Source organism: Lemur catta, chromosome 22, assembly GCF_020740605.2.
Source record: "Lemur catta isolate mLemCat1 chromosome 22, mLemCat1.pri, whole genome shotgun sequence".
NCBI lineage: Eukaryota > Metazoa > Chordata > Mammalia > Primates > Lemuridae > Lemur > Lemur catta.
Window position 1 is genome coordinate 3,948,838 of NC_059149.1, and position 13,199 is coordinate 3,962,036.

Here is a 13,199-nt window from a genome sequence, read left to right on the forward strand (position 1 = left end):
TAATTTTTTAAAAGAATATCAGCCTCTTTTTCATTGCCTTTCTTTTCTTGATTTGCATGAAAACAATTTCTAACATGCCTTACAATACAGAGAGTTCCCACTATCATTTATCTCCACTATTTCTGTTATCTTTTCATAATAATTTGTGTGATCTTGACTCTCTTAATCAAACTTTGTATTTATCTTGCCCTTCCTCCATGAATTCTTCCCTGTCATCCCCCTCTTCATTTCCACATTTGTGAGCTGCTCCTTTGGGTTGCTTTCTAATTCTTTCCTTCTACAATTTCTAACCTAAGAATTGTTTACTCCCCTCCACTTTTACAAATCTCAATCCTGTCCATCCTTCATTTTGTTATTACATTTGTTTTCTACTATGGCCTTGAGGAGGTCCATTTCTTTGCAGTATTTTTGTCAGCATTATGAGGACGGGGGAGGGGTACATAAAAATATGGGGGAGAAAAGTTTTTCAAATAATAACTTGCCTTTGTAAGACCACAATTTTCCAATGACCCGGAGGAAGGTTTCCGCTGAGCTCAGGTGGTGGAAAGGAAGGATTTAAAAAGCCCTGGACTTTGCCTGATGTTGTGGGAAAGCATTCAAACACATCTTCCTTTGGATGATCAGAAATCTTGTCCTCAAACACGTTTCCCTTACCTGTTCTCACAGTAGCATATTTTGCTTCTACTACAGTAAAAAGAAAGTAAATAATATATAAAGATATTTGTAATGAAGAATCAGTGGATAACACAAAAATAGGCAATCTTTAAAGAGCTTACAATTTTTCCTGGATTGCTGAGAAGCAGTAGTTAAGTTTGTTAAGTTTGGTTCAGAAACATCCTAGAACAAAAAACAATAGCTTTAAGAATAACAAGTATCAAAGTGGTAAAATAATTATAATATTCACCATTACCGTATGACTTAATGCAAAGAAAAGAGGTTTTGGAGTCACTCAGATGTAGATTCAACCTCAATTCTGTCATTTACTAATTTACATCTTCTCATGGGGTGAAGATTAGGAGAGATGGTACAGATGTCCTAAGACTGTTACTCCCTTTGCCCATAATTGATTATTCTACAAATGCTATAATATCCATTAGATTATATTCTTAGCCAAAATAGCCTGAGACAAAAATGGACCTAGTCAGCTTACAGGATTATTAAAGTAACTATCATTAAGATACTTAAATTAATCAATTTTGTGTTACATTGTGAAATGTGTTTGCATGATTTACATTTGGATTAACTATCTCTTGCCAGGGAAAATGGGAGAGTTTAGGTTTTACTAATAACTTATTTTAATGGGTTGGCTTTGCAAATATTATCAATCACTTCTATTATGTTTGTCAAAATTCTAAAGATAAATTATTGTATAGATTCAGGTTCTCCCAAGAAAGACAGAAAACAATAATAAACCTTGTGGGGCAATCATTGAAGAATGAAAGCCACAAAGAGCTACTCAGTAGAAAGCTTTCACTAAATATGATGACAATGAAAACAAAGAGGCACTGACAGGGTACACACTGAGGAAATGCATTCTGCAAGGAAATATTTAGATTGGGGAAAAGCATTTTTGCAAGGTGGAAGAGGAGGAAAAAACAAACAAACAAAAAGAGACATGACCACTCCACCTAATATGTGATTAAACCATGGAAGAAAAGGAAAAATATTCTGTATGATAAGGTACATGGAGAAATATGAGAATAAAACAGAGACTTTAGTTTACAGTATATCCATGATAAAACTGATAATTGATTAATATTTACTCTACAATTTATTTTCCTATATACTTCTTTAGGAAACAATTTAATTTAATTACCAAAAAACAATAAATTATTGAAACATAATCATCTTCCACTATGTGGAAGCTGTGACACTATTGCTACAGAGATAAAAAAAATCAGAAAAAGAAATATTCCATCTCTTTTGTACTTGGAGAAAAAAATTAGTAATTAGAATTATAAAGATTAATGTATTGCTTAAAAAGACATTTTTTAATAGAACTTCGGTTGAAGATAAGGAACACTTAAGAAATTTTAATCTGAAATCCTAATCTAAACTTCCAATTGGATGATACTAGAAAAGATACCATAGTTCTCTTTCCTACTTATGATATGTTGCTAATTTGTTCATTTTTATGAAATATTTTCTCATAATAACTCTCCTGAAGTTATACATTCTAATTATTAAAGGGGAACATAAATTTAAATTATATTTTAAAAATTCAATAGATTTAATTATTAATTATATTATGGATATTGTTACTTTTAACATTCCATTATAACCTTAATATTCTAACATTTCTTTGCACTAAAATTCATTTATCTATTCATTTATTCCCATTAAAATACATTAAAACATTTTATACATGCCAGATTACATTCTCCGTACTCTAACACACACATAAATATGTTTCCTAAACTGTAGTAACTCATAGTAATACAGGAGTTATAAAATTATTATTTAAATAACTAGGAAAAACATGGAGTGGATATAGATTAGATGGCTGACTAGAGACATCAGAAGCCAGATCATCTCAGAAAGAAGAGAAAGTTTCAGATGAAATCATAGCCCAGGTGTAATTCTGCAGGAAGAGTGCCAGAACCTGACAGGGACACCAAGGAAAGAAGTCACAGGAAATAACAAGAAGGAACAAGATTTTAGAAGAAATGAACCCCCAGGGAATTAGTGGCCCCATGGAAAGGGTAGGTGGGTGTGTTTGATTTTCCTCCTTTCACACCTCTGGCAGTCCTAAGGCTCCAAACTATTGGGTAGACCCTGTAGCCTCATAAGCCCAGCACTGCTGCCCTCAGTGAACTGAGAGCTTCTTGACAATACAGCACCAGGCTTCTAGCTCAATGGTTCTCACTCACACTTACCACAGACCCAAGGTGAGGCAGAAGTTGTCATACTGCTTTTCCAGCTATTGTGTGCCTTTGCCCTGCCCAGGGGAATTGAGCATTTTACATTTCTTGACACTGGAACCCACACAAATATTCTCTAATACTCAGTCAGATTGCAGTAGCCACAGGGCACTGGTGGGTCTTGAGGGAACTGTGTGATCCCAGAGCTTGGACATACAGGGTGAGCTCCCTTCAAGTAAGAGGAAAGTGCATCCCTTGCAGGGTACACCTTGGGAAAAAGAGGACCAGAGTGCCAGCTCTCCTCCATTCAGATTCTTCTCCCCTGACTCACAGCACTGGACCTGCTCTACAGAGCAGAAAATGCTACATTCTACAGAAAATGCTCAAAAGTGCTCTAAAAATCAGAGTGCAGTCAATACAGTGTAAAAATAAGCAGAAGTTAAAACTCAAAATTCTTACAAAATAGTAAATTAAGTGAGAATACAAAGCTACCGGTAAAAATCAACAAGACTGAAACAGTATTTCACTAATCAATATTAACATTCAATGTAAACCTTCTAAATATCCCACTGAAAGATATCAATTGGTGGCATGGATGAAAAAACAAAACCCAAAAATATCATGTCTCAAAAAAATACATTTAATTCATAAAGATTCTCACAGAATCAAAGTGAAGGTCTGGAAAAGTATTCGATGCAAATGGATATATAAAGCAAGCAAGAGTAGTTAATCTTCTACCAGGTAAAATAGATTCTAAAACAACAATAATGACAATACAAAAATGGTTATTATATAATGATTAAGAGATCAATTCAATAAGAAGATTTAACAAATCTAAATATATATGTACCTAACACCAGAGCTCCCCAATTCATAAAACAAATGCTACTACAGCCAGGAAAAGAAATCAATAGGGGCATAATTATAGTGGGGGACCCTAACACTCTACTGACAGAACTAGATAAATCACTGAGGCAGAAAAATCAACAAGGAAACAATGGATTTAAGATGGTAGAACACATGCACCTAAGAGACATTCGCAGAATATTCTGCCAAAGAAACTGCAGAATGCACATTCTTCTCATCAGCACATGGAACATTCTCCAAGATAGAACTTATTCTAAACCACAAAACACATCTCAGAAAAGCTTTAAAAAATCAAGATCATATCATGTATTTATTGTCTCATACTACAGTGGAATAAAATGAGAAACAATTCCAAGAGGAACTCTCAAAATTGTACAAATATATAGAAATTAAACCACTTCCTGTGAAATGATCTTTGGGCCAAAGATGAAAACACGACAGAAATGAAAAAATATTTTTCGATTGAATGACAATGGCAACAAAAGCTATAAAATTTTGTAAAATGCAGAAAAAGTAGTAACAAGAGGGAAGTTTATAAGAGCACAAAATATCTACATGAGAAAGATAACAAATTAATAACCCAATATCACACCGCAGGAAACTAGAAAAAATGAAAACAAACCAATGCCAAATCTAGCAGGAGACAAGAAATAACAAATAGCCAAGCAAAACTAAACAAAAGTAAAACCAAAAAGAAAATACAAAGTGTCAATGAAATGCAAAATTCATTCTTTGAAAAGATAAAACCATTGACAGACCATGAGCCAGATTAGCCAAGAAAAGAGATGATTCAAATAAACTCATTCCAAAATGGAAAAGGAAACATATTTTAAAAGAAAATCTGAGATTACTACAAACACCTCTATGCACATCAACTAGAACATCTAGAGGAAGTGGACACATTTTTTGGAAAAATGCAAAGTCCGCTGCTTGAATCAGGATAAAATAGAAATCCTGGATGGACCAATAATGAATAATAACATTGAGTCATTAACAAGAAAACTCCCATGGAAAAAAAAGCCTAGGGTGAGATGGATTCACAGGTATATTTTACCAGAGCTACAGAAAAGAACTTGTACTATCCTACAGAAATTGTGCTACAACAAGGAGGGAATCCTCCCTTACTCACCTGACAAAACCAATATCATCCTGATAACAGAGCCAGGTAAGGACACAACAACAAAAAAAGAAAACTATAGGCCCATGTCCTTGATGAAAATAGATTTAAAAATTCCTCAAAAACAAACAAACAAAGAAAACCTAGCAAAAAACACATCAACAATATAATTTACCATGATCAAGTGGGTTTCACCTGAGGGAGGCAAATGTGGTTCAACATACAAAAGTCCATAACTGTAATTCACCACATGAAAAGAATTAAAAACAAAACCAAAGCCTAATCTCAATACATGCAGAAAAAACATCCAACAAAATCCAATACCCCTTTCATGACAAAAACCCCCAAGACACTAGGCATAGGAAGAACATGACTCAAAATAATGAAAACCATATATAAAAAACTCACTGCCAACATCATACTGAATGGGGAACATCTGAAAGCATTCCCTTTAAGAATTGGAATGGACAAGGATGCCCACTTTCACCACTTCAATTTAACACACTACTGGAAGTCCTAGCCAGAACAATGAGGAAAAAGAGAGATAAAGCGTATTCAAATTAGAAAAAATTGAAGTCGAACTATCCTTGTTGGTTGAGGATATGATCTTATACAAAGAAAAACATAAAGACACCTCCAAGACATTCCTGAAATTGATAAATAAATTCAGTAAAGTCTCAGGTTACAAATTCAATGTATACACATCACTAGCATTTGTATGCATTAACAACAAACAAGGTAAGAATAATATCAGCAACTCAATCTCATTGATAACAGCCTCAAAATAAACAAATAAATAAATAAATAATCTGGGATATACTTAACCAAGATTGTGAATCATCTCCACAAGAAGAACTACAAAATACTACTTTAAAAATGTCCTAGATGATACAAAAAATTGGGAAAGTATCTCAGGATTATGGATTAGAAGAATAAATGTTGTGGAAATGTCAACATTGTCAAAGTAATCTACAGATGCAATGCAATTTATACCAAAACACCCATGTCACTTTTTTCACAGAATTAGAAAAAACAAACCAAAAAAATCATATGATACCAGAAAAGAGTACAAACAGCCAAAGCAATGTTAAGGAAAAAAGAAATCAGGTGGCATCACATTATATGATGTTAATTTACACTATAAGGCAATATTAACCAATAAATCACACTACTAAAATAAAAGTAGATACATACACCAATAGAGCAAAATAGAGAACCCAGGAATAAAGCCAAATACCTACAACCAACTGATCATTCACCAAGCAGACAAAACCATAGATTAGGGAAAGGAAACCCTATTCAATAAATAGTGCTAGGAAAATTGGATATTCATATACAGAAGAAAAAAACTTGATTTCAATCTCTCACCATATACAAAAATTAAATCAAGATGGATTTAAGACTTAAATGTAAGACCTGAAACCATAAAAAAAAATTTAGAAAAAAAATACTAGAAAAAACTATCCTCAACATAGGGTTAGGTAAAGAATTCATGTCTATGACCCAAAAAGCAAATACAATACAATCAAAAATAAATAAATTGAAATTAAGTTAACTAAAATGCTTTTACATAGCAAAAGATGTAATCAACAGGATAAACAACCTACAGAAAGTATGCACAAGCTCCGTATCTGAAAAAGGCCTAATACCCAGAATCTATAAATAACTCAAATCAACACGAAAAAAGAAACAAAACCATCAAAAGTAGGCAAAATAAATGAACATTTTTCCAAAGAAAAGAAACAAATGACTAACAAACATATGAAAACACATCACTATTCATTGTACATCACTATTCATTAGAGAAATGCAAATCCAAACCACAATGCGATACCACCTTACCCTTGTCAGAATAGTTGTTATTAAACAGTCAAACCAATAGATGCTAGTGGGGAGGTGGTGAAAAGAAGAGGCTTATACACTTTTGGTAGGAGAATAAATTACAACAATCTCTATGGAAACTATATGGAGATTTCTCAAAGAACTAAAAGTAGACATACCATTGGATTCATCAATATCACAACTGGTGATCTACCCAAAGGAAAAGAAGTCATATTATAAAAAGGACACCTGTAGGAGATCTGAGAAGAGCAAGATGACCAAATAGAAACCTGCAGCAATCATCCCTCCACATGAACACCAAATTCAACAACTAGACACGCAAGGAAGCACCTTCAGGAAAACCAAAAATCATGTGAGTGATCTCAGTACCAGGTTTCACATTCAATCAATGAAAGAGGCATTGACTGGGGCAGTAAAGAGCCTTGCACACTATCCCTTCTCCATCCACAGGCAGTGCCACACCAGCACATCAAGCAAAGAGAATACATTTCCCTGAGTCAGAGAGAATGAAGTGATTGTGGGACTTTGTATTGAATTTCTGAGGAACATAGCACAGGTCAGAATACTGCCAGTGCCCACAGAGGGAGCATTTGGACCCTCCCAGCCAAAGAGAAATTTTCTGTCCTGAAACCTTAGTTCTGGCTACGTCCATCAACTGGCTGAGAAAAAGCAGCCTGGGGCCTAAAATAAATTCATAAGGCAGTGATTTCACAAAGGACGCCATCCTTGGGTAGTTCCTGTGCCTGTGCTGGCTCCGATCCAGTGGGCTTGAGGTACACATGACCCAGAGATACACTAATGGTGGTGGCCAAGACAGTGCTTATGTCACCCTTCCCACAAACCCTGGCAGTGCAGCTCAGGGAGAGTCTTCTTCCATTTGGGGAAGGAAAGGAAAAAATTCAGAAGACTTTGTTTTGCAACTTGCATGCCAACAGCAAAATAAAGTACATAGCAGACTCCTAAGGCCCTGGATTTAAGAACATAGTCCATGAATTACACTCCTGGAATCACCTTGAGCCAGAAAGATACGCTCTGCTATTAAAGGAAAGACCCAGTCCTGGCAGGATTCACAACTCACTGACTAAGGAGCCCTTGGGCTAGCATAAACATCAGAGGGAGCCAGGCAACAGTCACCAAGGGCTTTTGTTGAGATTGGCTGGGTTCCAGTGTGACCTAAGCAAAGTCTTAGCTATGGTGACCATGAGGGAATGCCCACATTGCTCCTCCACCAACTCAACACACAGAGTGAGGAAAGAGAATGAGAAATTTTCCTTGTAATCCAGGAAATTCTCCTATATCATTCCCAACTCCACCAAGCCAGTACTACAAGGATTTAGCAATTGTCATATCATTACTGGACGTGGGGTTCCCCCTGTGCTGATTCACCTGTAGTAACCAACAAGTTACTTAACAACACTCAATTTCTTTTGAATATCTGGAAAGCCTTCCCAAGAAGGTCATGTTAAATGGAGCCCAGATCAAGAAGTTTAAAATAAATAACTGCAAGATGGTGAACCAGAGGCACCACTAGCCAGAGCATCTCTGTAAGAAGGAGGAGCTTTAGATGAAAGAGAAAGAACAAACAGACAAACGAACACAGATTGAGTGACAGTCTAAAGGAAGGGTTCCTGATCCTACAGGAGACTCCACAGGAAGAGGCTGCTAAACACCACTGGAAGGAGAAATGCATCAGTGGGAATTAAGCCATGAGAGGCTTGGAAACCTACAAGAAGGGTAGGTGGAGGAGGAGTTAACATTCCCCTCCCTCACATCTCAGACTGTCAGTGGGCTCCAGAGCTGCTGGAGTGTCCTTCTGCCCACCTAAGCCCAGAGAATGTTGCCACCAGTGAGCAAGGAGCTTCTTAAAAACAGGAAACCAGGCTCCCAGCCCCCCAGGACACCTCCTGCCCTGCTGGGAGTCAGCTATTCTCCAAGAAATACAGGTTCCAAGCAGGATCCTCGCAAGACATTTGGAAATAATAGAGACAGAGATAAAGTGTAGTTTAAAATGATGGGGGAGGCAGAGGTCCTCCAGCATTCCCGTGAGCCAGGAGTCACTGAGTGAAATCCTGCATCAGTATTTATTGGCACAGCAATTAGCTGTTAGCGGTTACAGATATATGTGTACAGATCATTCATTTAGGTTTAAAGGCTCCCCAAAGGTTTCAAGAGATCCTTTAATTAATTCTATCTACGTGAGCAAATGTTACAAAATTTTTCTAAGATAAACTTCTTAAGCACTAAGTTAAGAATAGACCTAGCTGAGTATACAAGTTAAAGATAAAATTACCAATTAGCAATAAAGCTAAAACAGAAATATAGAGACCATGTATTTCTTTATCTAGTTTGTCATTAACTGAGACATGTGGTCCAGAGTGAAGCAGGAACTGTCCATGAGGCTAATTAGCTTTAGCTACAGGTGCCTGCTGGGCTGGCGTCCTTTGATCAATTCCTTAACCTGTGACCCTATGCCGAGCTCCGCCTTACACAAGCTCCAGGTGCTGGCCTGCAGGCCTCGAGACAAGCATAGCCTTGCAGTCGCCCCTGGTCAGTGGAATGCCTCCCTTGTTGCTAAGCAGCTTCTTGTATGTGAACTAATATGCTCAGTTTCCTTCAAGCAAAGCCCTGAAAAACTCCTGCAACTTTCCATGTCTCTTAATTCTGTATTCCAACAACACCCCACAGATCTGAGCTGGACAGTAGGTGCCATATTTCTTCTCTACCACCAGACACCTTTGTCCTCCCTAGAGGGCTTCAACCCCTCAGATTGCATATTACTCACCCCCACATAGACATTGTTCAACTTTGTCCCAGACTACAGGAGCCACAGGGGTCCTGTGGGTCCCAGGTGATCTGCATGAATCTGCATCCCCATCATTCTGGACAGACTGCCTCCTGGAGAGAGGGCTGGAGATGACCAGAGTGGATTTCCTCCAGCCAAACTCTTCTTCTCTCCTTTCCCTCCCCAACCCATCGCTGCCAAGAGAAACAATTGGGCCACCACATGGAGGCCTCTACAGGAAACAGGGTGCACACTTTTCCTTATTGGTCCTGCAGTGGACAGAGGGGTAACACAGACCATGAGCTCCCTGTCTGCCAGCCATCCCTGGTGATATTTCCCCAGCAACTCCAGCAAAGCACGGAACTACCAAAGGTGGGGGGACATAGAATCAGCTTGGGTACCCCATGGATGACTTGTGAACAGCATCCACATCCCTGGTATGGTCAAGAACTCGATCCCAGGGATGGGCCCACATGCCAGATCATGTATGCCCAGGTCTCAATCATATTGCCTGGAGGCACAGAAGTAATATTTGTGAATAAGTGTCATGAAATGTGGGTGCCTGCAGGGACAGACAAGGAGGAGAGTGCTGTGTGGGTCCTAGATGTAGTGTGCTCTAAGGGCACCCCTTCTTACATGGGAGGACCACACTCCAGCTGAGGCCAGGATCCTGGGAAGGGAACATCCTGGCTTGCACAACAGTTGTAGGGGAGCTTGGCTGGTTTGAGGGCTTAATGGCAGAGGCCTGGGAGAAACCATGTAGTAAAGGAGGGTGGAAAGGAGTGAGGTATGCTCTAGACTGCCAGATTGAGGGACTCAGATAGCCCTGCCTCCTCACACAGACTTTCTGGTTGAATGGGGCCACTTGAGCCCCTCCCTGGCAGCTTTGTCCAGAGGTAGGGAGCAGATCTTCAACCCCTGTTAATAGCATTTTTCATCTTGATGGCAAGTTCACCACCCAAGCCAAACATGCCCAGCCTCAGTCCCCCACCCACAACTGCTGTGGTAGAAAGTAAGGGCACACTTGGAAGTCCCAGGGTTCCTCCAACCACTGGAGGCATGAGAGTGCTTTTCCTGAGGGACTAGACTTGGTCACATGACCCCTCAAAAAAGCATTGCAGCTTGTTCCTTCTGGCAAGCACCACCTACTAACAGTGAAGTCAATTTGTACATCTTTTTACTGCATTTACTGACTCATCATATGGGCTGTAATTGATGCTCACCTCCAAGCACCACCTACTGGTTCAGAGAATAAACTGGGCATGTCATTCTCTAAACAAAAGAAAATCCAAAAGTAAGAAGCAATACCTGCTCCAGATGAGAAGGAATATGAGACAGAACTCCAGAAGTATGAAGAATCAAAGCAAAAGGACACCCCCAAAAGGGGACACCACATCTCTGGCAATGGGTAACAACCAAAACCAGAATATTGAAATGACACATAAAGAATTTTGAACATGGATTATAAGGAAGCTCAATGAAATAGAAGATAACAAGGAAACCCAACACAAAGAAAGGACCAAAACAATGCAAAAAATGAATGAAAAAAACACCAAGGAGACTGAAATATTAAAGAAAAAAATCAAACAGAATTTCTGGAAATGAAAAAATCATTCAAGGAATTACAAAACACAGTGGAAGACCTTAAGAATAGGTTAGATCAGGCAGAGGAAAGATTCTCAGTACTTGAAGACAACACTTGTTAATTGAACAAGTCAGTCAAGAGATAGAGCAGATAAGCAAGAGGAACAAGCAAAGCCTACAAGAAATATGGGATTCTGTAAAAGGCCTAACATAAGAGTCATAGGAGTCCTTGGGGAGAAAGCCAAAATAGCTGACTAGAGAAAAAGCTTGCTGGACCATCCCAGCAGAACAGTTGAGGATTGGACTGAGGAGAGCAGAGAGTGATTACCGCTTGAAAGTAGACTTCAGGGATAGATATCACTGGAGTCCAGGAACACCACCAAGAAGAACTGAGCTGCTGAGAGAGGAAGACAGAAGGGAGTTATGGGCATGAACTACTTCCAGGGAGTCCTGGAGCCCAGGGAAATGGTAAGGGTTTTGTTTTCCCCTCCCCCACCCAGGGGCTTCAGGGCAGCAACGAGATGCAGGGTTCTCATCCAATAGGGGAGGGCCAGAAGAGACAAGGGAGTTGGCATCTCTGCATCCAGATGCCATCTCCTCTGCACTCCCCGACTCCTGGCATCACAGGAAGTAATTTTGGCTCAAGCAACTCCTAGCCATGTGGCTGCACCCACCCCATAGTAACCACCAAAGCACCTTGTACTGAGTGACTTGGTTCCACACAACAACACACTCCCAGCTGAGCCTGCCTTGGGCCAGAGAAGCGCACTCCCAGAGCCCATGCCAAGCTGAGCCTGCCTGGGTCAGCAGAGCTGCCACCAGGGCTCAGAGAGGCAGACAGACAGGTGCCACTCCAAACTTCAGAGTGGTGCAGGAAGTCCACAGCCCCTTCCCCAAACCATAGCAGCCCTGGAGTTCTCTGTGCTCAGTAGCACGCTTCAGTGCCAGGGGCACTTTTCCACCCACAGCCCTCAGTTTGTGATCTTCCTGCCTACAGGTGCTTGGTGTGTTCAGCTGCTCATTGTGCAGACAGAAGGGCAGGGGCCATGGGGGAGAGATCCAGTTCTAAGTTCAGGTGGCAAGTGAGAACCCATCCCCATTGGGAGGGTGTGGAGGAGCACAAGAGAGCAGGGTTCTATGGGTGAGCCCCATGCCCCCTTCCCCACTGAGAAGTGCCATATTGGAGTTGGCTGTGCCATTGGGACGCAATTTGCATAAGTACTGGTTCCTGTGGAAACCAAATGCCTTGAGTGCCACAGGCTGAATCAGAGCAACTGTCCCTATCCCCACTCACTTTAATAGAGAGTTAAGCTTGAACCAAAATTTCCTTTAGCTGCCATTATTCTCCCAGTGGGAGCATCACTTTAGTGGTGACTTTGGGGGGTAGAGAGGCCCACCCACCTTGTGTTGGGGTCTAGTGGCAGAAAAGCAGTGTACAATTGGAGATCCCCCTATCTGCCAGTGACGTGCAGAGACACATGCCAACAGGCCAGATACACAAACTGTGGGGAAGCTTGAGAGCCCACCTTGGGTGAAGAGGAAACAAAGGTGGACCAATCAGAGGGGAAAGTGACCAGGTTTGTGGATAGGAATGGAAAATCTGGCCAGAGGCCTCAGCAATCACATGAGTAGGCACCTGCCATCAGGAGCAGCCCTCTAATCTTCCAGAGACCACTCTCAACTCTGTATCAGTGGCTCCCCCTAATGGCCAGATAAGCAACCTCTGAGCCCCATGGAAGCCCACACAACCAGGCTATTGCACCCCAGCTGTGATCCATCTTGCTCCGCCCCCTACTTAAGAAGAGAGCAGGGTCCAAGCAACACCTGGAAGCTAACAGCCCCTCCCAAAGCTTAAGGCATTCGTATACCCCACCTGGTGGACCAGAGCCTACCGTGGGTACAAAGGATTACCTCAGTAACTGGCTCCTCCACACAAACTAAAATCAATGACAGCAGGAACAACCCCATAGCTAAACACAGTTCCTTCCATCTCAAGCTAGTAAGGAGCAGTGGATTCGTACCCACAAGTACAGTCCACAAGCTTGAAGCTTAAGCTGGGGGACCAAACTCCCTACACTCCATTGGGAAGAGGTGAAGATGAAGACAACAGGTCAGAGGTAACACAAGGGTTTCATCAAACTTATGT

General features: G+C 40.4%; 1 protein-coding gene across 1 annotated transcript in view; it reads right to left on the reverse strand.

Moving 5' to 3' along the window:
• Nucleotides 1-466: 466 nt before the first annotated feature.
• The window catches only part of LOC123626720 (putative ankyrin repeat domain-containing protein 19), a 35,406-nt gene continuing 22,673 nt past the window's right edge, over nucleotides 467-13,199 (reverse strand). Inside the window, exons 10-11 of the mRNA XM_045535953.1 lie at nucleotides 777-837; nucleotides 467-684 (exon numbers count right to left, since the gene is read on the reverse strand). Coding sequence (XP_045391909.1) covers nucleotides 467-684; nucleotides 777-837 — 279 coding nt within the window. The remainder of the gene's footprint in view (nucleotides 685-776; nucleotides 838-13,199) is intronic.